The sequence below is a fragment of the Aspergillus versicolor genome (assembly GCF_001890125.1).
Source record: "Aspergillus versicolor CBS 583.65 unplaced genomic scaffold ASPVEscaffold_1, whole genome shotgun sequence".
NCBI classification, from domain to species: domain Eukaryota; kingdom Fungi; phylum Ascomycota; class Eurotiomycetes; order Eurotiales; family Aspergillaceae; genus Aspergillus; species Aspergillus versicolor.
Genome location: NW_024467524.1, coordinates 2332487 through 2354848, shown reverse-complemented (window position 1 = coordinate 2354848; position 22362 = coordinate 2332487). Strand labels below are relative to the sequence as shown.

Sequence of the window (22362 nt, the reverse complement as noted above, 5' to 3'; positions counted from 1 at the left end):
CAGCTTTCAAGAGCCGACCCACAGGAGGTGCCTGTGCGAAGATCCGATCCCCGATGGAATGCAGAAGAAATGCATTGGAGCTCTGACCCATTTCGCCGATCTTCCTCCAGCCGATCTCGACTGGTACGTCCCGACGGTACCGTACGAGCCCGTGGGGCCCGAAATACAGCTTATTTCCGTATTTTGCAAAGCCTTGACCCACCCTGCTCCGCCGACACAATCGCATTGTGTTACACGAGATCCTGACCTTGCGTCCGATTGCTGTCAACTGCAAGTCTCGAAGTGTCTTGTGTTTTTGTGCAGACTGTGAGCTCAGCCAGCCACCCAAAATGGCGGTCTGCTTCGTCTGTATCCTGCAGTCACACCGAACAACTGCAGGTAGGGCTAAACTCGGGGCTACTCCAGGCTTCCAGCTGGCACAGGTAGCCCCATAAAGCGGGGCTCTCCGGTCTTGGGGGTATCAATACAGTGAACTTCTCTGTGACGCCACGACCATTTTCCGAAGGAACCTGGAGAACGAAGGACAACGAGAGAAACATGTAGGCATTCGTTCTCAATACCGCTATCATTTTCAAGGAGATTATCTGAAGGAAATCCCAACCCACAGATCTCATGGCACAATGACAAAAGGAAGCAGATATATCCGAGAGTGGAATGACGATGCCAATCCCTCCAGTCAACTGGGCGACGACACAAGGAAGCTCCTGGCCGAGTACGCCAAGTTGGAGGCAAAATCAGGAGTCATGGAAAAACATGTCATACAAATTGTCAGTTACGAACCCTTTCAAAGGGTTCCTAGGCGGTATTTAACCTGATCTCACACTCTTTCTGTAACTTAGGCCAAAGAAGCATTCGGAATCGAAAGTTTCCCCTGTTTTCAGAAATTCACGTTTCTCCAATTCTATCTCTGCCGATCCCCGAAATACCAGCTCATCCTAGAGGAGATCAAAGCCGGTAATCTGTTTCTAGATTTGGGCTGCGGGCTCGGCCAGGAAATCCGCCGCCTCGTGTACGATGGGGCCCCGTCCGAGAACCTCATAGCGCTGGAGCTACAACAAGGCTTTGTTGATCTGGGGTACAAGCTGTTTCAGGACAGAGAACACCTCAAGTCCAACTTCCTAGTCCAGAGCTTCTTTGAGGACACGCCCGAGATCATGGGCCTGGCGGGGAAAGTGAGGGTCATCAACTCCGGGATGTTCATGCATCTGTGGGATTGGGACGCTCAGGTCAAGGCGGCAAAGCGGATGATCAAGCTGTTGACGGCAGAGAAAGGGGCAATCATTGCCGGTCTGCATTTTGGCTGTCCCTCTCCAGGAATGTGGAAGGCCGTGAAGGATAGTCCGATGTTCATACACAATCAGTACTCGTTGAAAGGCCTTTGGGATCAGTGCGCGCACGAGACGGGGACATCTTGGGACTTTCAGTGTGTTGTTGAAAAGTCCGAGGATTGGCAGGATCTTGACCCTGAGGCTTTGAATCTGAGGTGGACGGCAGTGAGACTTTGATAGTATGACAGATTAATACCTCTAAGACTATATAATCAACGACCAGGTTAAATAGATTAATTCCTATTATTAGCCGGCAAAACTATCATGCCTTCATAAAATATTTTATAGGGTCTTTGTATAGTTAAGTGTTTGTATTTAGCGAGAAGTGTAAATGTTGATTCGTCTTTCTATTGCATTATATGCCGACACAGATTAAGAGAGCATATAGTGGTTTATTAAATATTGCTATACAAGGCCTATATATATATTCTTGAACTATTAATGTGTGAGCCTTTCTGCTGCAATCCTATCGTCAAAACTTCGTTAATAATATAAATAGAGAAGTATCTTACTACATTTGATATTAATAGGGATGGTGAAGAATCGTGCCTTTACTAACATCGCTAATGTCGATAATAGCCACTAAAGAGCGCAATTCACTTCAAACACGTATATACAGCTTCTTCAACGTAAACTGGTCTACAAAAGGACCTAATCCGCAAGATCTGGACAAGATGAGAAACACTCGAGGCGTGTGGTTTCTTCTATAAGCGCTTACTCTGAGCTTTACGTGGTTAGGTCATACTCGCGGGCGAGTTGAAGGACATTGGGTTTAGGTGTTTGGGATTTGAAAAGATCGTATTTTGTATTGTATATCATGAAATTTCAACGAGGCAGTATTAAGTTAAGTAAGAAACAGAACCAGAGCACTATATCCAATTCCTATTTGATAACCGTCATGACTAGCTTTGGTGTAACATTGGCGCAAATCGACTCCGCGTTCCCAGCGTCCGGGTCCATCTCCTAATTTTCTAAAGTAAAGTTCCTATTAGCATGCGAAAGGTAAATAGAAAAAGCAAGGCACTTACAGTGGATTCCTTCCAATGTGAAGAAGATGGACCTATCTGACGTTGACGGCGTCAACTCCAGACCCAAGTCCGGTGTTCGAGACACGAAGAGTCCAGAGGCAACTTCTTGGAACGTGAAGGGTGCCGTGTTGTTTTCCCTCACAACCCGATAGGTTACCTGGGTTCCTTCAGGATCGAGCTTGCATGTCCTGCCCTCCGAGCATAAGAGAGTCCTGTTGGAGTCTCCGGCCGTGATGACAGCGACATCATCAGGGTAGCCCGTAGTGTTGAATGTCCAGGCCTCGGTTTCGGGGTCAGTCGGGAGGCCAAATCCCACAGTTGTCTCGTCGCGAACGTCGTGGAGTAAGGTAAATGTGCATTCGCCGATGGTCTGCTTGATTTTGTCGACGAAGACCAAGCCGTGGGCTGTGTGGGAGAGGGCGGCAAGAGCGCCAGCCAAAAGAGACAATCGCATCATCATGGTGTCTGGTAGGAGGATTTCGACGAAAAGTTGAGATATGTGAGTAAAGGGATGGGAAATGGATGCAGCTCTTGCTTTATAAGTATCAGAATCAGATGTGAAATAATACAGTGAAACACTGTCATAGACAAGGGACGGCGCTGTAAGGCTCAGGTATAGAAAAAGCAAGGTACACAGTCCAGCTTGTCACCTGCTATGAGATTGATGTTGATCGGTGCATGGGTTCGCATCTGTACTACCAACGAAGGAAAATCATAATCACACTACATATACCAAGCTAGATTGAAGGTCATGTCTCCATGTTTACCATGCTACCCTCCGCTATTGTTCGAGAGCTGGACCAGCTAAAGGAGTACTCCATTTGCACATGCAACCAGGCACTAAGGTAGTATCCAAGAACCCCTCCTTTGACCTGGCTTGTTCGCCCAAATGCACCAAACTGGGCACCTTACATGGGTAATTTCCTTCGACTGTTCCCCTGGAGGAATTCTGCACGATCGATGATCGGCTCAAAGTAGTCCTGCCTTGCAGGACCCCCTTTCCTCAGAGCTGGACGAGGCGAAGGAAAATTAATTCTCGAAGCGGTCTGCTATTTGGCAATGATCACCTGTCTCTTCGCTCTCTCCAGTCGGCCTCGGTTTACTCCGTATCTAGTGCTGACAATAAACTAGCCACCTCGAGAACAGTTCCACCCCGCCTTTGCCGGAACTCAATATTCTTGATGCTTCTATGGGCTGTCGGAACCGTCCTAACCTCGCAATGGGGAAAGAGGAGAACCCTGTACGGATGGTATTAGAGCCCGAGAGAGCATTATCCATATTAAGTAGCTTGTTGGTTATTTTTCGACGGCGCTATAAAAGTATATTTTAGAATAGTGTTTTAGGTAATTTTTGTACGTCATGAGGAATAATATATATCGAAATGTTTATAGATTGTTATGATTCGACCATAAAAACACCAGTCCTTGTTGCCGTCCTTCTACAACTATATATATATATATATATATATATAATTTAACCTTGACCGGTTTGTATATAGGATTAGGCTTTTCTCGTAAACCCTTTTCTATTTTGCTTTCATTTCGTAGGCCCGCTGTATTCTGGCAATAATACCATGTCAAATCATTATCGCCATCCGGAGTCTTTTAATGGGATACCCACAAGCGGGGTTCCCGTTTAGGCTTCCGTCGTCCCAACCGGACCCGCGCGGGATCGGGAAGAAGATTGGTGGGTTGTACAGGCTAAATTAGAGTTCGACCTATCAAAGGAACTTATCTATAAGGAAGCCCGGTATTAAGTTCCTTCAGTTACACATGCTTATCAGAGGAAGAAAAGCATTGTATAGCAAGAATACGGCAGTACCAAGCAATGCCCGAGCTATTTTTTTGATTTTTCAGATGGTAGTTACAAGCAAATATGTAATCGATGTAATTCAACAACGCAGCAAACAACGAGTATATTTCCAATCTGTAGCTCGTTTGCTGTCATAACATCCTTGCCCTGGCAGACCATCAGGTGTCCCAGGTATATCAGGTATATCATATCAGGGAGGTTACAATTTCTCGACCATCCTACCAAAGAATGAGACAGGAGGGTTGAAGAAAAACTCTCCACCACGGATCTTGATGAAGCCGGGGAAGTCACAGCGCTTCTTCTTATGTGCCGGCGGCTCGTTGTTGCTGTCCAAAGCGTGGGGGTTGCCGTCCTCGTCCAGGCCGTAGAGGTTCGCGTGCAATGTCTTGTCGCTTTCACTAACGGCGCCCTTGATGGGTTGAGCCACAAGGACATCCTGGCCTGAACCCCTCATCGGGAAAGAATCATTGTTGATCCATCCTGCAAATGCGTTAGGGCTGAAGGGGTGAGGGGGATTTGGGATATCTTACTGTCCATAATACAGGCATAACCATTCATGACATTGCTCTGGTAGCATCCGAACAAAAGACCGCGCTTCTCGTCCTTTGTGGCCTCACTGTAGTCAGACCCGTAAGGGATCCCGCGGCGCATAATCAAGCTCTTGTCCTTGTTGTGTGCCGACTGGCCGAAGTTGTTTCGGGGGTTTGACTTGCGGATGTGCGATCCGTAGGGGCACCTCAACTCATCAATGGGCTCTTTGTACTCCCAGTTGTTGCCAAAGTCCCATTGCGGGCCATTCTTGTCCCTGGCAGGGTCCTCCTTGGGGAAGTACTCGAGGGGTGCACCTAGAATTGACATGTCAGTAAGGCTGGAATGTCCAGTTGTCTCGAATAGAATGCCCACTTACCACTGTGCCATCGCCCAACAAAGCGTGCTTCCAACTGATGGGGCTTCAAGTTCAAGCCCAGCGATTTGTCCTCTGCAAGCTTCTTCGCATGACTATTTCGGGGTTAGTCAGAGGATAAACGAGGGAACCAGGAAAGGAACTTACTCTCTAAACTTTCCAACGTCCTGCTCCATCTTGCGGAGAACGAAGTAGCTGCCATTCTTCGCCCACTCGGGCTCCCACTGTCCCACATCTTCATTGAACCCGTTGGTGCCGGGGTGGTTCATCACAATAACACTGTCTGCATTAGCTCAGGATCATTGGAATAGGGGTTCATTCTCCTTACCCTGGTCGGCATTTGTAAGGAAGAGACAGTGCCGGGTCTTCCTTATCCCACCCGTCCAACCTAGGCTGAGAGATGGTATCCCTGAATCCGAAGCTAAACATGCAGAGATTAGCAATGCTGTAAGTTCCTTCCCTTTAGGTAGGTCAGCAAGCTTACTGCTCGTAACCCTTGGCTTCACCAGTCCGAACACTTCCCTTAAGGCTGTAGATGTGTTCAATCGAGTCGCCGAGCATCTTCGAGACAAGAGCCTCCCCCTTTTCACAGGAATCCTTGTCACCGCAGATAATAAACACGCCATGGATCGTCTTTGTGCCCTTGATGTGGGCAGCCATCCAAGGTTCATAATCCTCTACAATATCGCGACCTTGGTCAAGGGCCAGCGTGGCGGCTCCATCGCAGAACTGGCGGTTGGTGAGAGTGTTTCCTCTTCCGAGGTCTTCCCTGGAAAACCATTTCAGCTAGATATAAATAAAACATCAGCATCAATATATCCCTGGTCAAATATAGATAGATAGGGGTAATGACGTACCGTTTGCATCCCCTTTGGGCTGAACCCCACGTTGATTCCAGCCTCAGGCCCAGCCTGGTGGGGATCCCGGTTCTGGGCTCTTTTCCTGAGCGCATCTTCGGCGGTGGTGATCTTGTTTTCATCCACCATGGTCTTGACCCTCCTCTTGAAGTCATCGGGCTTTGTGATGCTGAACAAGAAGAACGTTTCATGGGACTTTCCAAGACCAGGCCTGTCCAATGGGTCAGTTAACAAGTCATCTAGCAATGAATATGGTGTTGTTATGGCCAAACCCTACCAGATGTCTCCCTGGAGGTCCTTCAAGACTTCAGGTGGGGGCGCCATTTTGACAGGTGCAGTAATGCAGTGTTCTGTTCAACAAGGTGGAAGATATCAGATCAGACTTTATTTCCAAGAGAGGTGACAAGTCTGAAGAGTACAGTCATATCTGGGAAGTATTTGAGAGATTTTATAGTGCAAGGTGGGGTAATTGCCCCAAGTGACATCCTCCACCGCACGCCGATAGAGATGCATGCTCGATTGATGGACGCATGTCCTCATGGCTGCCTGAGCTGACAGATAAGAAGACTTGACATCATCGCTGTGTCGCGATTTCTGCGCATCCCAGCACTTTGCAGATGGGAGAAGGTCATCATGTAGTACAAGGGATGCCGGCTAGCCCTATTTGAAATTGTGGATCGATAAGCTATCCAATGTGATATTTTTGTTTAATAATGCAGACAACAGGGGACGCGCGTGACAGCGGTGATGGCAGTGAGTATGTGAGCGACCATATAAGGTAGACATGCATACACAGGAATGCCACGCCCGCCTACCTGATTATCCCTGCTCTGAGACTGAATAGCTGAGGATATAATACACTGAGCTAGAGCAATAATGCTTTGCTTAAGCAGGCCAATCTGGAGGCATTTGAGTCTGGGCCATGAGCTTATGCAGACCCATGGGTAGGGCATAATGAGCGTCCACAGAGTACCCCGTGCCTGAGGCAGAAGAAGATCCCCGCCATTCTTTCCCATCTACTCTTGCTGTGGAAGGGGTCGGACGGGAAAAAGAAACAGCGACAGTGACGCAGACGATGGGTGTGTCAGAAGCCCGAAATTGCTTCTTTGCCGGTCTCCTTCTTTCCTTCTTTCCTCCATTTCATCCAATACTGTGCTTTCTCGCTGCAGAACGATGTCATTGCTTCCCTGTAAGGAGAGGAGATCTTGTGTAACGAGTTCAGACCGCAGTGATGTCTGTCCGGCGCCCGCGCAGAACGTGCACTCCGATCCTCACTATGCTGGAATTGGAAGCAATGTGATACGTCATTTGGAATTCTGTGTTCAGAAAAGGGTTTTTAGCTTTTTCTTTACACAGCTATAGTGTAAGATAACTGGCCCAGTAGATATTAATTGCAGCCGGAGAACGCTCGTGACACATGCTGGGGACTGTACGGAGTTTGGGTTTCCGCGGCCCCAATGGCATTGTTGCTGGCGGCGCTCGAACGAGGATCGAAGTGAAATGCCTGAGAAAAGTGCGTATTAAGGAACAATGCATACCGCATGAATGAGGAGAGACCCTCGGTGTATCCGTGCAGGGTACACTGCATAACTGTGGGGAACTCATGTCGATATGGGAGAGTGTTGGAAACCTGAAACAATTGATTGGATGATCCGTTAGCGTTCATGCAGTATCATATTCCTTTTTTTCTTTTTCTTTTTTCTTTTTTTGTCATGACTGATATTTTGAAGGATCGTTGTACGACGCTCAGCTGCAGTCAAGGAGGAAACCCCCACATATGCATGTAGCAAAGTGCTGTCTAAGACATGTATCACATTTCAGGTTCAGAAATCGGAGAAGAAGTACCCCTCCTTATCCTCCTCAATGTCGTGTAACATTGAAGATCGAATCACTACTGTACCGGATCCTCCTTACGTATTTTTGCAGGCTGGAGGAAGAGGCACGGGCATGACCAAAGGAGCTCATTGCAGCTTGCAGTTCAGGCAGTCCCCCCGGAGATCGGAATGTTTGTGAGTGGGCACTCTTCCTCCTTTCCCAGAAAGGCCATTGGATGATCAGGGATAGTCCAAGATGGGAAGATTACCGTCTTCCTGCGAAATGGCTGGCTGTGGTGAAGGAAAAAGCCCTTGCAGACCGGCCATGCCAGACTGTTATTGGCCAATAGACCCTTACAGTATTGTCATGCCAGGTTTCTCTTACCAAAGGAACCCTTACAGTGCAGTTGAACCAGCCATAGTTCGGCGCAAAAAAGCAAATCTACCGTGAGAACTGAGAATCTTTTAAAGGCGACGCAGTATGCGCAATCGAATAGACGGTATGCAGCCTTCTCAAGCAGATTCTTTTGCCTGCTGAACCATTCGGACAATTTGTTTGTACAAGTGTTCAACATGAAGACTGCCTGGACTATCGGTGTCGGGGCCCTGTTGGCCTCGGCTGTCGACGCGAAGGAGGACTCTATTCACGGCGACAAGCTGTACAATGCGGGCAAAACGCCTGCTGTCGAGCGCATTGGAGACAGCGAAGTCGCGACGCTTGACCAGCCCAAGCCAGCTGGCAACAAGATCAATGCTGCTGACATTGATGTCTTCTGTTCGTCGGAAGTTGAGGCCCACGCCTGCTCTCTGGTTCTGGACTCCAATGTCGGTACATACTGGAAGGCAGACGACGGTCCAGAGGAGACCATCACGGTGAACCTGAACGAAGAGAAGAGCATCAGTGGGCTGGTCATGATCCCTCACCAGGGCGCCAACTCCTTTATCCAGAAGCACTCGGTCTCCGTCAGCCAGGACAACGAGACCTGGACGGAGGTTGCGTACGGCATGTGGTGGCCTGACGCCGCCGAGAAGATGTCTACCTTCCAGCCCGAGAAGGGCAGATACCTGCGCCTTACCATCTACGAGAGCACCGGGTACATCGCAGAGTTGGATGTGTACGAGCACGCCTATATCCAGCCCGATCCCGCCAAAGGTGCCTGGGGCCCCACCATCGACTTCCCCCTGGTTCCTGTCTCTGGAGCTGTTGATCCGGCAACTGGTGACTTGATTGGCTGGGCTTCGTGGCAATACAACACGTACCTGCAAAACTCCGGGTCGAAGACGCAGACGGCCACCTGGAACCCTGAGAAGAAGATTGTCTCGCAGCGAGAAATAAGCGAGACCGGCCATGACATGTTCTGTACTGGAATCACATATGATGAATTCGGAAATCTGATCATCACTGGTGGCAACAGTGCGTACGACACCAGTATCTACAACACCACCGCCCGCGAATGGAAGAATGGGGCCACTCTCGACCTTGACAGGGGCTACCAGTCATCGACAATCCTCTCCGACGGCCGCATGTTCATGATTGGCGGTTCGTTCAGTGAAACCACCGGCGAGAAGAACGGCGCCGTCTATGACCCCATCAAGGACGAGTGGAGCAATCTCGATGACGCCAGTGTTGTCCAGATGCTCACTGAGGATGAACGCGGAGACCGCCGCGACAACCACGGTTGGCTGTTCGGCTGGAAAGACGGGTATGTCTTTCAGGCCGGTCCCAGCAAGAAGATGAACTGGTACGGAACCGCCGGGCCCTCCGGTTCAACAACCTTTGCCGGAAACCGCAACAACGAGCAATGGGGTGATGCTATGTGCGGAAACGCGGTGATGTTTGATGACGGAAAGATTCTTGCCTTCGGCGGTGCGCTTGATTACGTCGGCAGCGATGCCATCGCTGATACCTACCTCATCAACATCGACCAGCCGGAGACCGAGGCAAAGGTCGTGCGAGCGCCTGATATGGAGTTCGAGCGTACTTTCCACAACTCAGTGGTTCTCCCCGACGGATCCGTGTTCGCAACTGGAGGACAAGGCTTTGCGCAGCCCTTCAACGAATCCACTGCCCACACCGAGTCGGAGCGATTCATATACGACGAGTCCAACCCGGCCGGTGGTTCATGGGAGTCTCTCCTCCCTAACACCGTTCCTCGCGTGTACCACAGTATCGCCCTGCTTCTCCAGGACGGCACCGTGTTCGCTGGTGGTGGTGGACTCTGCGGAAACTGCACTGCAAACCACTTCGACGGCCAGATCTACACGCCCCCATACCTGCTGAAGGAGGACGGCACTCTGCGTGATCGCCCGGAGATTGTCTCGGTAGAGCCCGCTTCCGCTAAGCCCGGTGATCGCATCAAGGTCACCACAAAGGGCGATATCAACCCCGCCGCTTCCTCCATCGTCCGCTACGGCTCGGCTACCCACACCGTCGATACCGACCAGCGACGTCTTTCCGTCCCCTTTGAGAAGGACGGTGAGGACGCAAACAGCTACACCTTCCAGATCCCTGAAGCGCCTGGTGTGGCCGTGCCTGGGTACTGGATGTTGTATGTCCTGGACAGCCAGGGTACTCCCAGCCACTCCGTGAACGTCCGAGTGTCTACCTAAGACTGCCTCTTCATGGTTGACCGGTGCAATGCCGGTTTACTGTCAAAATTATATGGTAATTTGTTGATTATTGGTAATGTTTGATATCAAGTTAGCTAGGACCTTCGGGTGTGCTTGTGCTTACTGTATTTTACTTCTTCGGCCATCTCTATGCAGTGGTCTTTTATTTATTCCAAAATTAAGTTTCTTTTTCCCAATCCTCTTGCTCGAACGACATGACCTAAATTAAAGAATATCGAAGGGTCGAAAACATCCGCCTCGTTGAATATCATCACAGCTGTTCAAGCACCCGTTCCCTATAGAGGCCCCAAGCATATTAAGAGACTTGAATTCACAGGCAGAGTTTAGCAGACCAAAGATGTACTTCAGCGACGGTCAAGATAGGCTCACATCCCAGCCCTGGCATCGGAGTTCTTTTGATCCATTTTTCGACTGCCGGTACCACCACTTCATCAACCGCTGGGCACCCGCGACAAGCGCAGCTAGACTGGGTTAAAGCACACGAGAGTCTCTTTTGTGACAGAATACTACTCCGGTAGATATTAGTAGCCAGGGTTCCTCGCGAGCTGGTGGAAAGTGACCAAATCATGTCAAGCTTTGCATGAATGCCGAGGAGCGATTATGTTCAGCTGTTGTCTTTATGCTGCACACGCGTGTTGTACATAGAAAATTAGCCCAACACGGTTTAGAGGCGCGACTCTATCACGTGAACTAAAGCGGTCAGTGCCCGAAGCTTGCGGTGCGTGCTCCTGAGGAACCAGTGTGTGGCCCGGACTCTGAACACTCACTCATAAAGCGGCGGCATCAGATAGACATTCAATGATAGACTCAGTGTAGAAGAATCCTAAAATTGGAGCGAATTAAGGAACTCTTCGATGAAGCTAAGCTTAATTCCCCTGTCATGGGCGATCAGAAGCATGGCTCTTGATGCGTAGGCAGTCTGAAGCTCAAGCTGTATTCCCAAACCTAGAGAATCCAAAACCGGGTCAGAAAGAAAACAAAGCCTCGCGGTCGCGTCTTCACCAGAGCCGGCAACTTGGTCGGCTTGGGGGGCAAAGGGAGAGGATGCGCGGCAGGGGTGGCTCGTGCTCCGCTCAGTCCACGATCGACTGAACCTCAAAGAAAAGCTCTCAGAATGCTTGACCCTTTAGGCTCGTCATTCCCAAACTCCAACCTCCCCGGACTCTAGGGAAATAATGAACTGCTTTCGCGTGGTCTTATTTCTGTCATTAGCTCTCGGAGTCGTGGGCTTTACCCAACAATGAATGCCTGAACTGCAGGACGCAGTTCCCCCAGTGCAACAGTATGTCGCCGACCCCCGACCGTTTGCTTGCCCCCACTGCTCCCTGCATACGACTTTCCAACCCCCCAAGCCTCGCGACCTCGTCTTTTTTTTTTGGAGGAAAAGCAGTCCTCTAACACTGGCGTAACTCTAACCTGGTGCTTGTGTAGTGGCATCCCATCACAACATCAGAGCTGGCCCCGTCCAGTCGCCGCCAATGCCCCTCGTGCCTGACGACCCAGCCTCAACGTCGCACCATAACATCTCATCTCCACCAGAGCGCCTTGTCACAAGGAGCACTCCCTCGTCCACGGTCCATAGCCGGGAAACCTCCGCCGTCCGAGGACGAGCACTTGATCCTTCCACACTAGCCCCTGCCGCTCTCCAGCCCCAGGGCAATCGCCGCGGTCACTCACACTCCAAGAGTCCTGAAACGGCATCTGTGCGCCCAACTCCTGCGAACGATGCCCCGCTGGAACGCAGACCATCGAACTCATATGGCCACCACCGACAGACCTCGATCGTCCATGGAATCCAGCACTCCCGAAACCCCAGCTTTGCCGCGTCGACCACGTCAACGAGCCCTTTGAGCCCGGAACTCATTGCGAGCCTCAGCCGCAGCGGTGGTGTCGAACAAGAAGTTGCTGGACTGGGGAGGCTGGAATATCCAGATATGCAGATGCTCTCAAGTCACCAGAGCCCGCCGGGGGCCGGGCCTGCGAACCACACTCCGCCGGGGATGCTGAGTACAATTGAAGACCGGGATACTGACCATGTACCTGACAATACCAGCCCAGTGAGCGTATCTCACAGAAGAATGAACTCGACCGGAAAATCATGGCGAGAACGCTCTCACAGTCGTTCACACTCCAGGCACATCCAGAGCGAGTCGAAGACCGTTGGTGAATATGCGCTGCATCATCTGTTTAACTCAGTGAGTCGAATCGGCAGTCAGCCCAGGAAATTTCCTAATGATTGCTAATTGCTAACGCGTGTAACAAGTTTGTCGGCCAAGCGGACAACAAGATCAACCAGGCTATCATGAAATTAGATAAATCCGATGCCCCCGTGGAAGAAGTGTGCGGCCCTGGCGCCGATCCGAAATTCGACCAATTGATATCCGCTCTCGGCCATATCGCGCGCCAGAAGCCCAAACCATTGATTGATACAATTATGTTCTGGCGAAAGGCCAAAGGTGATGCCGTGCTCGGAGCTAAGCATGCGGCGAGCCAAGTATGTCGAAACCAAACCTTCGCGCGAAAAGCCCTTTCCCCATGCTAACAATATTTCGCCTCGTTTAGTCAAAACCACCTTCTGAGAATGGCCTACTTCCCCGCCGAAATACCGAGCCAACCCAGGCGTCCCCCGATACCGTTACTCCTACAAGCCAAACTCCGAGCCCACTCCTTTCGCGGCATGATGATATCCTCCTGACCGAGCGACGGGCTACCGTTTCAGTTTACTTAGTCTGTCGGGTTTTGATAGAGATCTTCAACCAAAGTACGCTGGAGTCCATAACTGTCGACATGGCAGATCGGCTGGAAGATATAGTGTTTGGACAACTTAAGACAGTTGATCCGGATCAGATCGCTGCCTCGCCCCTTCGAATGGCCAACTGGAGAATCTACTCGCAACTCCTTGGCATCATGAGTGAAGAGAAATTTACAAGCGTCACCAACCGTTTCCTACAAGAACTTGATCGTTACCAAAAGGAAGAAAATGCCCGAGGAGTATCGAGAGAGGGAGACGCAAAGTCAGAGCTTCTCATCTCTGGCTTGAAACATATCCGCATCAAAACAAGTCCCGATAAATGGCCTAGATCATGCGACTTCATGAGATCGCTGGCGCGATTATTTGTCAACGCCCATGGCCAACGCATCAAACAGACATACTGTAACATATTCGAGAGGTTATTGCTTCCCGTCGCGGCCAGTCCAAACTGTGATTTGAACCTTCCCAAGTGGAAAGAGTTCCTCGACCTGGTGCATTCTCGTCTTCCGCATATGCTGACCAAGCCGAGGCACTGGTCTGCAGTCTTCCCGCTTCATGTTCTGCTTCTATGTCTATCCACAAAGGAAAGCTTCTCGTCTCAATGGCTCTCGATCATCCAGTCTCTTCCAGCCAAGCTGAAAGATCGCCCTACAAGGGGCCCGGCCCTTCAGGCTATGTGCCGCCTAGTGTGGACATACTTTTTCCGCTATTCCGACTCTCCCACAGTGACTCTCCGAAAAGTTGAAGAGGTGGCCAGGGTAGCGCTCCCGGCAGGGAAAAGAACATACCTCAGTACCGACCCGGCAGTGGCAGATCCTCTAACCCAGTTGGTACGGATGATTGGGTTTAAACATCCCGATGTTTGCTTCCGAAATATCATCTTCCCAATGATCAATTCGGACCACTTCACATCTTCCGGGAGAGACATGAAAATCGAACAAATGGAGCCTGAGAAGATGGTCATCGGGATCCAATCATTCCTTGCAATCGTATCGGATCTGGAAACCTGCGACCAGCTATGCCCACCTTTCCCTACCGGCTCTATTCCTAACCCTTTCACCGACCCTTCGGCCTCAGCGCACCTCTTTCGATCCCACTATCTCGTAGATCCTAAACTTCCCGGTAGCTTGGAAACGCCAAATGAAGAGCCCTGTCGCCCTGTTAACACTGCCAGACTCAGTGACAACATCAGGAGTCTATATGTTCGCTTTTGCGAGATATTGGGAAATATAACAATATTGTGCGATAATGCATTTGGTGGACAAGCTGCCTTGGATGAAAAGTTCGGTGGAACTACCCCCAAGACACCCATCACAGAGGCGTTCAGTTTTGGCCGGCGTGATGACCATATCAACGCGTTGGATCAGAAGCAAGGCTTCTATGACTTGCTTCATGTGGCCGTTCAAGCTCTTCCCCGCTGCTTGTCAGACCATATCCCGTTTAACTCGTTGGTCAACTTGCTGTGCACGGGCACTGCCCACGTTCAACCTAACATCGCCTTTTCTTCTGCTGAATCCCTGAAGGCTATAGCGAGGCAATCGCATGCCCAGCAAGTGACGATGGGATTTGCAAGATTCATTTTCAATTTTGATGCCAGGTACTCCACGATGTCTGACGAAGGGATGCTTGGGCCGGGACACATTGAGTCTACATTGAGACTCTATGTTGAACTTTTACAAATTTGGATTGAGGAGATCAAGCAGAAAACCAAATCCACTACCGTGGACTCTGGCGACAAGAATGGTTCAGTGAGCCGTGCATTACACCTTGATCTCTCTAGTGTCCTAGCCCAAGTCGAGGAAGTTGAATCCCATGGCCTCTTCTTTCTATGCTCGCAATCACGGCGGGTTCGATCCTTCGCTATAACGGTGCTTCGACTCATTACAGAATTTGACAGTGCTCTAGGGAAAGAGAACACTAGAATCATTAGAATACTCGAAGCCGACTCCCAACAAATCCTGGACCTGAATGACGAGCATCTGACTGTGGCCGAAAGGAGCCGCATCCAGAAGGGAAAACGAAGAAGTGCTTCTCAGAACACCCTCATCGAGCTTTGCAGCAGCGAAGTTTCCTACGACTCGACGCTGTGGTCGAAGGTGTTTCCCAATATCGTCCGTGTTAGTTTTGAAACTTGTCCTTTCGCTGTCACCCTTGGACGAGAAATTGTGTGCGCCAGACTCGTCCACATGCACAAGGCCATCACCGCTCTGGCAGAAAGCCCGCAGAACCCCCAGTACACTCCCGTTGACACCGCGCAGGCAGCTCGTTCGGCTAGGACAAACACAACCGCGGAAATTCTGATCGAGCAGTGGAAATTATACCTGGTCATGGCGTGCACAACGCTCAATAGTGTCGGGGCACAATCTCAAAGTCAATTAGCCAACGCTCAGCACTCGAGGAAGGCGTCGAAAGGGGGGTCACAGTCCGCCGACAAAATCGGTTCTGCTAGGAGTCTCTTTGCGTTCGTGATCCCTTTGCTTTCTGCCGAACGTGCCTCTATTCGAAATGCGATAGTGGTCGCGTTAGGGTCTATCAACAAGAACCTTTATCGAACACTGCTCGAGTCATTGCAGTACGCTGTCACAACCTGCAACGAGGAAGCCAAGATCCGAATCGGAACACACCATCGAACACCAAGTAGCCCGAGGCGAAGCCGCAAGACGGATAGGTTACGTACAGAGGTGACCCACGTGTACAAGCTAACCTCGAAGTTCTTGAAAGAGCCCGAAGTCTATAATGAGGACTGGATCGTTAACAATCTCGTCACATACGCCAAGGACCTGCGGATATTTCTTAGTGACGTGGGCGTTCAGAATGACTGGGAGTTTCAAAGTCTCCGCTTCCACTATTGTGGACTAATGGAAGAACTTTTCGAGGGCGTCAACCGTACCAAAGACCCGTCCCGATGGATTCCTTTTGAAGCACGCAAGTCCTCGTTTTCACTCATGGAGGATTGGTGCGGTTATTCTCCGAACCAAGCTCAGATATCCCAGCGGGAGGAGAATATGCGAAAAATTGCCATTGCTCGGCGTCAAGAAGTAGGCGGGGAGCTAAGAGGTGCTTCCGCAGCAATGGAGATTGAAAAGAGGAACCTGCGGGCCGCAGCGCTTGGTGCAATGGCATCACTTTGCGTAAGTCAAGTTCTCTCAACATTCACTTTCTAGAGACTAATACTTCATAGGCGGGTCCAATAAGCATTACCACGGAGAGCGGCTCAGTGCTCCAATTTGATGTTGGACGGATGCTCTCATGGATTGAAATCATTTTCAATACCGTCAGCGATAAATGGCATGCAATTGGCCGACGTGCCCTCCAGAATCTGATAATTCACAATAAGGAGCACTCCTACTTGCTGGAGCGGTCAGTTGAGATGTGCTATGTGACTGAGCGGCCAAAATCCTTGGAGAGCTACTTTGAAGTAGTCACCGGAATTCTTATCGAGCACACTGACTACCCTTTGGGCTTCTGGAGAATACTGGGAGCTGTCCTAGTAACGTTGGGTAGCCCGAAGCGAGAAATTCGCATGAAGTCCGCCAAGCTGCTGCGAATTCTAGAGGAGCGTCAGCAGAAGAACTCGCGGCTGCAAGATTTTGATATTAGTATATCTGATAAGACTACGGCAGTCTACAAGCTAGCACAGTTCGAGACGTCGAAACGCCTTGCCCAGCAGCACTCCGACTTGGCGTTCACCCTCTTCTCCGAGTTCTCTCTGCATTTCAGAAATCTGCGACCAGACAGCCAACGAAATCTGGTTGCTGCGATCCTTCCATGGGTGCAGACCATAGAGCTACAGGTTGATCCTAATGGTGGACCGACGGCCAAATCATACATGCTTCTTGCCAACCTTTTTGAGATTACTATCCGCTCAAGCACCATACTCCCGAACGAGGTCCAAGCTTTATGGCAGGCGTTGGCCACAGGGCCACATGGGGGAAATGTGCAACTTGTGCTGGACTTCGTGATCAGCCTTTGCTTAGAGCGTAAAGAGCAAAACTTTGTGGAATATGCCAAGCAGGTTGTGGTCTTTCTTTCGGGGACGCCTGCAGGGTCGAAAGTAATCGAGTTCTTCCTGATGCAAGTAGGACCCAAGAATATGGTACAAGAAAGAAAGGACATAACCCCTGCGCCTCCGGATGTCAAAAATCTACCTTACGTTGCCGACCTCGCAACGGTTCTCCCCGTCGGCAACAAGCAAGCTGGATTGTCCCTGGGCCAGGTTGCGCTCATTTTGCTTGTGGATCTCATGGTTGCTCCAGTCACACTCCCTCTTCCGGATGTGGCCAAGCTCCTGCATGTTGTAATCATTCTCTGGGATCACTATACGCTTACCGTGCAGGAACAAGCCAGGGAAATGCTTGTCCATCTTATTCATGAGTTAATTGCTGCTAAAATCGAGGACCACGAGCCGGCCGGAAGCCGACAGTCCATTGAAGATTTTGTGGAGTGCATCCGCAGAAGTGACCCCAAAGTAGTATGGGAATACGAGGATAATCACGACAAGGAGGATGACGAGGACGACAGCCGCGTCCCGCCCTCAATGTCTAGTGTTACCCAAGCGGTTGTTGACTTCTTCAGCCTTGCATATGAAGGCATCACTGACCTATGGGCCAAAGAAGCCTTGAACTGGGCGACCTCGTGCCCAGTTCGACATCTTGCATGTCGCTCTTTTCAAGTATTTCGCTCAATCTCTACGTCACTCGATTCGAGGATGCTGGCGGACATGTTAGCTCGGCTATCGAACACCATCGCCGACGAAGAGGCCGACTACAGAACCTTCTCTATGGAAATTCTGACAACCCTTAAGATCATAATCAGCTCCAGAGCACCATCCGATTTGTTACGCTATCCGCAGTTGTTTTGGACTACATGTGCTTGCTTGAACACTATACATGAGACAGAGTTTGTTGAGAGTATTGGCATGCTAGAAAAGTTTATGGATAGGGTTGATATGAGCGACCCCATGGTAGTCACGGAGCTTATCAAGGGCCAGCCACCGAAGTGGGAAGGTGGTTTCGATGGCATTCAAAATTTGGTCTACAAGGGTCTCAAGAGTGCACAGTCCCTTAACCGCACTCTCGACATTTTACATCGGCTTAGCGGCCTTCCCAACAATGATCTCATTGGTGACGGCAGCCGGCTTCTCTTCACCATTCTCGCGAATCTATCCCACTTCCTCCACCAGTTTGACGCTAATGTGGACGACCCCAAAACTCTTGCTCGCGCAACATTGCTTGCGCGCGTCGCTGAGGGTGAAGGCTGTCCTCGTCTTGCAGCGTCTCTCCTCGGGTTTGCAAACGGGCAATACAAGGCCGAGAATGACTTCCTAAATCATATAATCACTGGGGTCAAGTCGTATTACTTCCCTCACCTCGATGTTCAGAGCTTGACCTTCCTCATGGGTTTGCTTACGAACGCAACCGATTGGTTCCGCCTAAAGATTATGAAGATACTGTGCGCGGTGATTCCGGAGATTGAGATGCGCCGTTCCGATGTGACAAGCCATGGGCCTGACTTGATATCGCCTCTTTTGCGGCTCCTACAGACCGACCTTTGCCCTCAAGCCTTACAAGTCATGGATCATATCATGACCGTTTCGGGCAACCCGATGGAGCGTCATCATATCCGAATGAGCATGGCGTCATCCACTTCGTCAAGAGCGATTCGGAAAGAATACGAGCGGATCCAGAGCCTTTACGGAATTCCGGAACCTACAGGATGGTCCATCCCAATGCCGGCCGCTCAGTCAGGTGTTACGCGACATAATGTCCATGCCGTCTTCTACACATGCGCTGAGGTTGACCGCATGGAGGCACAGGAAACCGCACCATCTGAAGTTGAATTCCATGCAGACGAATACAACGACAACTTCTTAACCATGCGAGCCGACACCATGCAGTCAATTGAAACACAGCCGGACGGCAACATGGGCGATATTGTGCAGAAATTAGATAGTCTAGATGACTTTTTCGAGGACACGGAAACATCTCACCCAACGCTTGATGCCTTGCCGGACATGGCACTGCGTGGCTTCGCAGGTAGTTATGTGGATTCGAACGCAAGTATCTACGACCAACAAACTGCACCGATCTTGCGCAAGTCTCTGGCGCGAACCGCTTCATCCTCCTCGTTTCACAACGGCCTAGTTGACTCTCGCCCTTCAAATATGCGCTTTGACAGTGTTGGAATGCATTCTGCCGGCACGCCGACACCTCACTCTTCTACTCAAACACTACGCCCCGTGTCTCATACCCGTTCCGTTACGTCGCCCGTCAACCATGTTTTTTCTCCACCACCGGCAGGTCCACAGTTTTCTACTCCACAGATAGGAGCCCATGAGCCTACTTTCCTCTCCGATGATGAGATAGACGAAGGTTCATTTGATTTCGATGAACGGTTGGTCGCGAACAAGCACCCGGTGCATCATATGGCCAATCAGCAGCGCAGTGCAACCGATGGATCGTCGTCGCTGGAATCAATGATCCGAAGCGGGATGAGGCGTCTCACGGGAAGTACAGCAGCGAGTCGGGACAAAGAGCGGCAGCGTGAGTTTGTCCGTGCTCAGCACCGGGCCCTCGCCCAGACGGCGAATTCTCCACGAGTGCCGAAGGTGCCTCCGGAATACCTTTCGGGATCAGCAAGCAACCCAAACTCACCGGGTTAGCTGTGTGCCGATAGCTGGCCTGTTGGCTATCTCTCGTTTGCTTTTCATTTTCTCTTTAGAACAAGCCCACCTATTTACTCTCCTTCCAACGAGTGTGATGGCTGTGCTGCCAGGGCGTTTTATGAGGATGTGATATTGGAATTATGCATAGTTTCATACCCATGTTTGACTAAAATTTAGCGTCTCATAATAGCTGGAGTCTTTCGTTTGCATTATACACATCTATTTGGACAGCCTTAGATCAATATACCAGTTTCCAAAAAAAAATAGACACCACGTGACTCTCGGCCTATCGGTTCGTCGCACTGTTTCCAAGGCTTCCCCGCATGGAGACAGTGGAGGGGCCCTCAACCGGTCGCAGATCATCCTTCTTGGTTGCAGTCCCCGTCCTTCTAACCGATGGAAAGCCTCGGAAATCGGCGGGAATACTCGGCCAGGAACCTCTGCATCACCCTCGGGGATCTTTGCGGGCGATCACGTTACAGAAGCTGGCCCTCAATAATATCCTCACAACACAACCACAACTCCCCTCACTCCTTCTCTTACTCTGCACACCTCACCTAGATCTGCGCTTGTCGTTGAGAATTGGTTTCTCCGCACCTCATCTAATAAATTCTCAATTGATTTCTTACCTGCGGCCGAGAGCATCTGAAAATGAGTGTATCGCGAGCTTTCGCCCTTGCGCGGAGGGGTACTGCTCCCAGGTCATGCCGCTCACCTGCGCAGCTTTCCCGATTTACCAAGACGTTCTCGACCAGTCTACGACGAGATGATACCTGGGGATTTATTGGGCTGGGCCAGATGGGTATGCTATGCTTGCTTCATTAGTTTCAATTTCCAATCCTTGCCAAAAGAATTGATTTTGGCTGTGACTTTGAACGCTTGCCGCTAATTTTATTCTTGACAGGCTACAACATGGCCAAGAATCTACACGCAAAGATTCCCCCGACGGATACACTTTTGATTCGTGATGTCAATGAGGAATCAACGAAACGCTTTCTTCAAGAGGCGAGCGAGACTGCGAAAGGTGCGGGCGCTAATGTTTCCACCCGACCCAAAGTTGAAGCTGCGGATAGCGCGAGAGATCTTGCGGAGAGGTCGGTAAGTTTAACGTGTTTTGCTCCTCGAACCGTGGCTGCTGGAAGGTAGAAACGTGCTTTATATGGGCCCCACTAGTATCTCTAGAGCCGGCCCGCGGACAAGAACTGTGTAGAAAATCAAACGAGTTGAAATTGGGTTTCTAATGGGCCTTCATTGTTTAGAACGTGATCATAACCAGTCTCCCGGAGCCCCAGCATGTCAAGGATGTTTTCCATTCCATGCTTCGTCAAGGAAAACTGCCTGCATTGGACAAGGAACGAGTGTTCATTGATACCTCGACAATTGACCCAGCTTCTAGCAAGGAGGTCGCAAGCGCAATCCATACAACTGAGCAAGGACGATTCGTTGATGCACCAGTTTCCGGCGGCGTTGTGGGAGCCCGCGCCGGGACCCTCTCTTTCATGTTTGGGGCATCGTCTCAAACGGGAGAACTTGTGGACCGTGTCAAGGCCATTCTACTTCTCATGGGAAAGAAGGCGTGGCATATGGGTGAAGCAGGGACAGGTGTCTCAGCTAAACTAGCGAACAACTACATCCTAGCTATTACCAATATTGCGACGGCGGAGGCTATGAACCTCGGGATGCGTTGGGGTCTTGATCCTAAGGCCCTGGCAGAATTGGTCAGTGCCTCCACTGGCCGGTGCTGGCCAATGGATGTGAACAACCCCGTTCCTGGTGTCGTTGAGGGAGCACCAGCCTCGCGCAACTACGAAGGTGGATTTGGGGTCAGTCTTATGAACAAGGACCTGCGGCTCGCTCTTACTGCTGCGAAAGAGTCTGGTAGTCCTCTGGCGCTGGCTGAGGTGGCACAGATTATCTACAACGTGGTAGAATCGGAGCATCGGGGCAAGGACTTTTCTGTGGTGTACAAATGGCTGCAGGATCAGTCACCACCTCAATGATGGTATTGCATGATCATATTCGGCGTTCTATTATACTTGCAATATTACCCTTCTTTGTTAACCTCCGTTGTAGGGCTCGATATCTTGTTAGTTACTCAGCCCATCCCATTTACTTTGTCCGTTATAGTGCCCTAGATTGGATATCAAGCCACTACTTGGTAGTAGCTTGTTGGATTAACTAGGTGTCTATGGATATATATGCAGCTGGATTATGCTCGCCGTATTACTATTCAAACAAAAGACATGAATCTGGCACTGTGCCAGTAGAAGAAATTATCTGATGGAAGATTCCCTTGTGTTTATGGCGACGTTTCCGTGACCTTCTCCCCCTAGAGACGTGAAAGTTGCTCACAGTTCATTGGTATATATGCACCCCACACTTCACGACATAAACAGACCTGGCGAGGCCTTAACTTTAATAGTTCAAGCTTTTCCAAGCCTTTTTTCTGTTACTCCCACAACTTGGCCTATCTTCAATTTCTACACTCTTTTCCGTATCCTTCTCCTCGTGTCCTTCTCCTCGTGTCCTTCTATGACTGTCCTCTCTAGAGGCATCACAGTACCATAGAAGC

At 50.3% G+C, this 22362-nt stretch overlaps 6 protein-coding genes across 6 annotated transcripts; 4 read left to right on the top strand and 2 right to left on the bottom strand.

Moving 5' to 3' along the window:
* The first annotated feature begins 198 nt into the window (after positions 1-198).
* On the top strand, positions 199-1582 carry ASPVEDRAFT_36083 (class I SAM-dependent methyltransferase). The gene is made up of 2 exons (XM_040811128.1): positions 199-767; positions 840-1582. Exons 1-2 carry the CDS (start codon positions 621-623, stop codon positions 1503-1505), a joined length of 813 nt encoding a protein of 270 aa, XP_040662440.1. The 5' UTR covers positions 199-620; the 3' UTR covers positions 1506-1582.
* A 513-nt stretch (positions 1583-2095) lies between these two features.
* ASPVEDRAFT_250038 (uncharacterized protein) lies at positions 2096-2976 on the bottom strand. Its single transcript, XM_040809728.1, has 2 exons — positions 2357-2976; positions 2096-2299 (listed from the first exon to the last, which is right to left on the bottom strand). Coding segments are annotated over exons 1-2 (462 nt in total). The 5' UTR covers positions 2817-2976; the 3' UTR covers positions 2096-2297.
* Positions 2977-4367: 1391 nt separating this feature from the next.
* Positions 4368-6253, bottom strand: ASPVEDRAFT_23672 (Dyp-type peroxidase; the record flags this gene model as incomplete). Its single annotated transcript, XM_040809570.1, has 8 exons — positions 4368-4648; positions 4699-5013; positions 5076-5167; positions 5220-5351; positions 5401-5493; positions 5557-5858; positions 5930-6140; positions 6207-6253. 8 exons carry the CDS (start codon positions 6251-6253, stop codon positions 4368-4370), a joined length of 1473 nt encoding a protein of 490 aa, XP_040662438.1.
* Positions 6254-8043: 1790 nt separating this feature from the next.
* Positions 8044-10643, top strand: ASPVEDRAFT_36078 (uncharacterized protein). The gene has a single exon (XM_040811127.1). The coding sequence runs from the start codon at positions 8317-8319 to the stop codon at positions 10351-10353; it is 2037 nt and encodes a 678-aa protein (XP_040662437.1). The 5' UTR covers positions 8044-8316; the 3' UTR covers positions 10354-10643.
* A 1209-nt stretch (positions 10644-11852) lies between these two features.
* On the top strand, positions 11853-19787 carry ASPVEDRAFT_119012 (putative cell morphogenesis protein (PAG1); the record flags this gene model as incomplete). The annotated part of the gene is made up of 4 exons (XM_040805660.1): positions 11853-12569; positions 12638-12868; positions 12937-16257; positions 16308-19787. The coding sequence occupies 4 exons, from the start codon at positions 11853-11855 to the stop codon at positions 19785-19787; spliced, it is 7749 nt and encodes a 2582-aa protein (XP_040662436.1).
* Positions 19788-20133: 346 nt separating this feature from the next.
* Positions 20134-22257, top strand: ASPVEDRAFT_36076 (uncharacterized protein). Its single transcript, XM_040811126.1, has 3 exons — positions 20134-20592; positions 20695-20888; positions 21050-22257. Exons 1-3 carry the CDS (start codon positions 20442-20444, stop codon positions 21788-21790), a joined length of 1086 nt encoding a protein of 361 aa, XP_040662435.1. The 5' UTR covers positions 20134-20441; the 3' UTR covers positions 21791-22257.
* Positions 22258-22362: the final 105 nt, after the last annotated feature.

Coding starts and splice junctions, on each gene's coding strand:
- ASPVEDRAFT_36083 (XM_040811128.1), top strand. CDS start 621: ATGACAAAAGGAAGCAGATATATCCGAGAGTGGAATGACGATGCCAAT. Junction 768..839: donor AAAAACATGTCATACAAATT/GTCAGTTACGAA, acceptor TCTGTAACTTAG/GCCAAAGAAGCATTCGGAAT.
- ASPVEDRAFT_250038 (XM_040809728.1), bottom strand. CDS start 2,816: ATGATGATGCGATTGTCTCTTTTGGCTGGCGCTCTTGCCGCCCTCTCC.
- ASPVEDRAFT_36078 (XM_040811127.1), top strand. CDS start 8,317: ATGAAGACTGCCTGGACTATCGGTGTCGGGGCCCTGTTGGCCTCGGCT.
- ASPVEDRAFT_36076 (XM_040811126.1), top strand. CDS start 20,442: ATGAGTGTATCGCGAGCTTTCGCCCTTGCGCGGAGGGGTACTGCTCCC. Junction 20,593..20,694: donor TATTGGGCTGGGCCAGATGG/GTATGCTATGCT, acceptor TATTCTTGACAG/GCTACAACATGGCCAAGAAT. Junction 20,889..21,049: donor GAGATCTTGCGGAGAGGTCG/GTAAGTTTAACG, acceptor TTCATTGTTTAG/AACGTGATCATAACCAGTCT.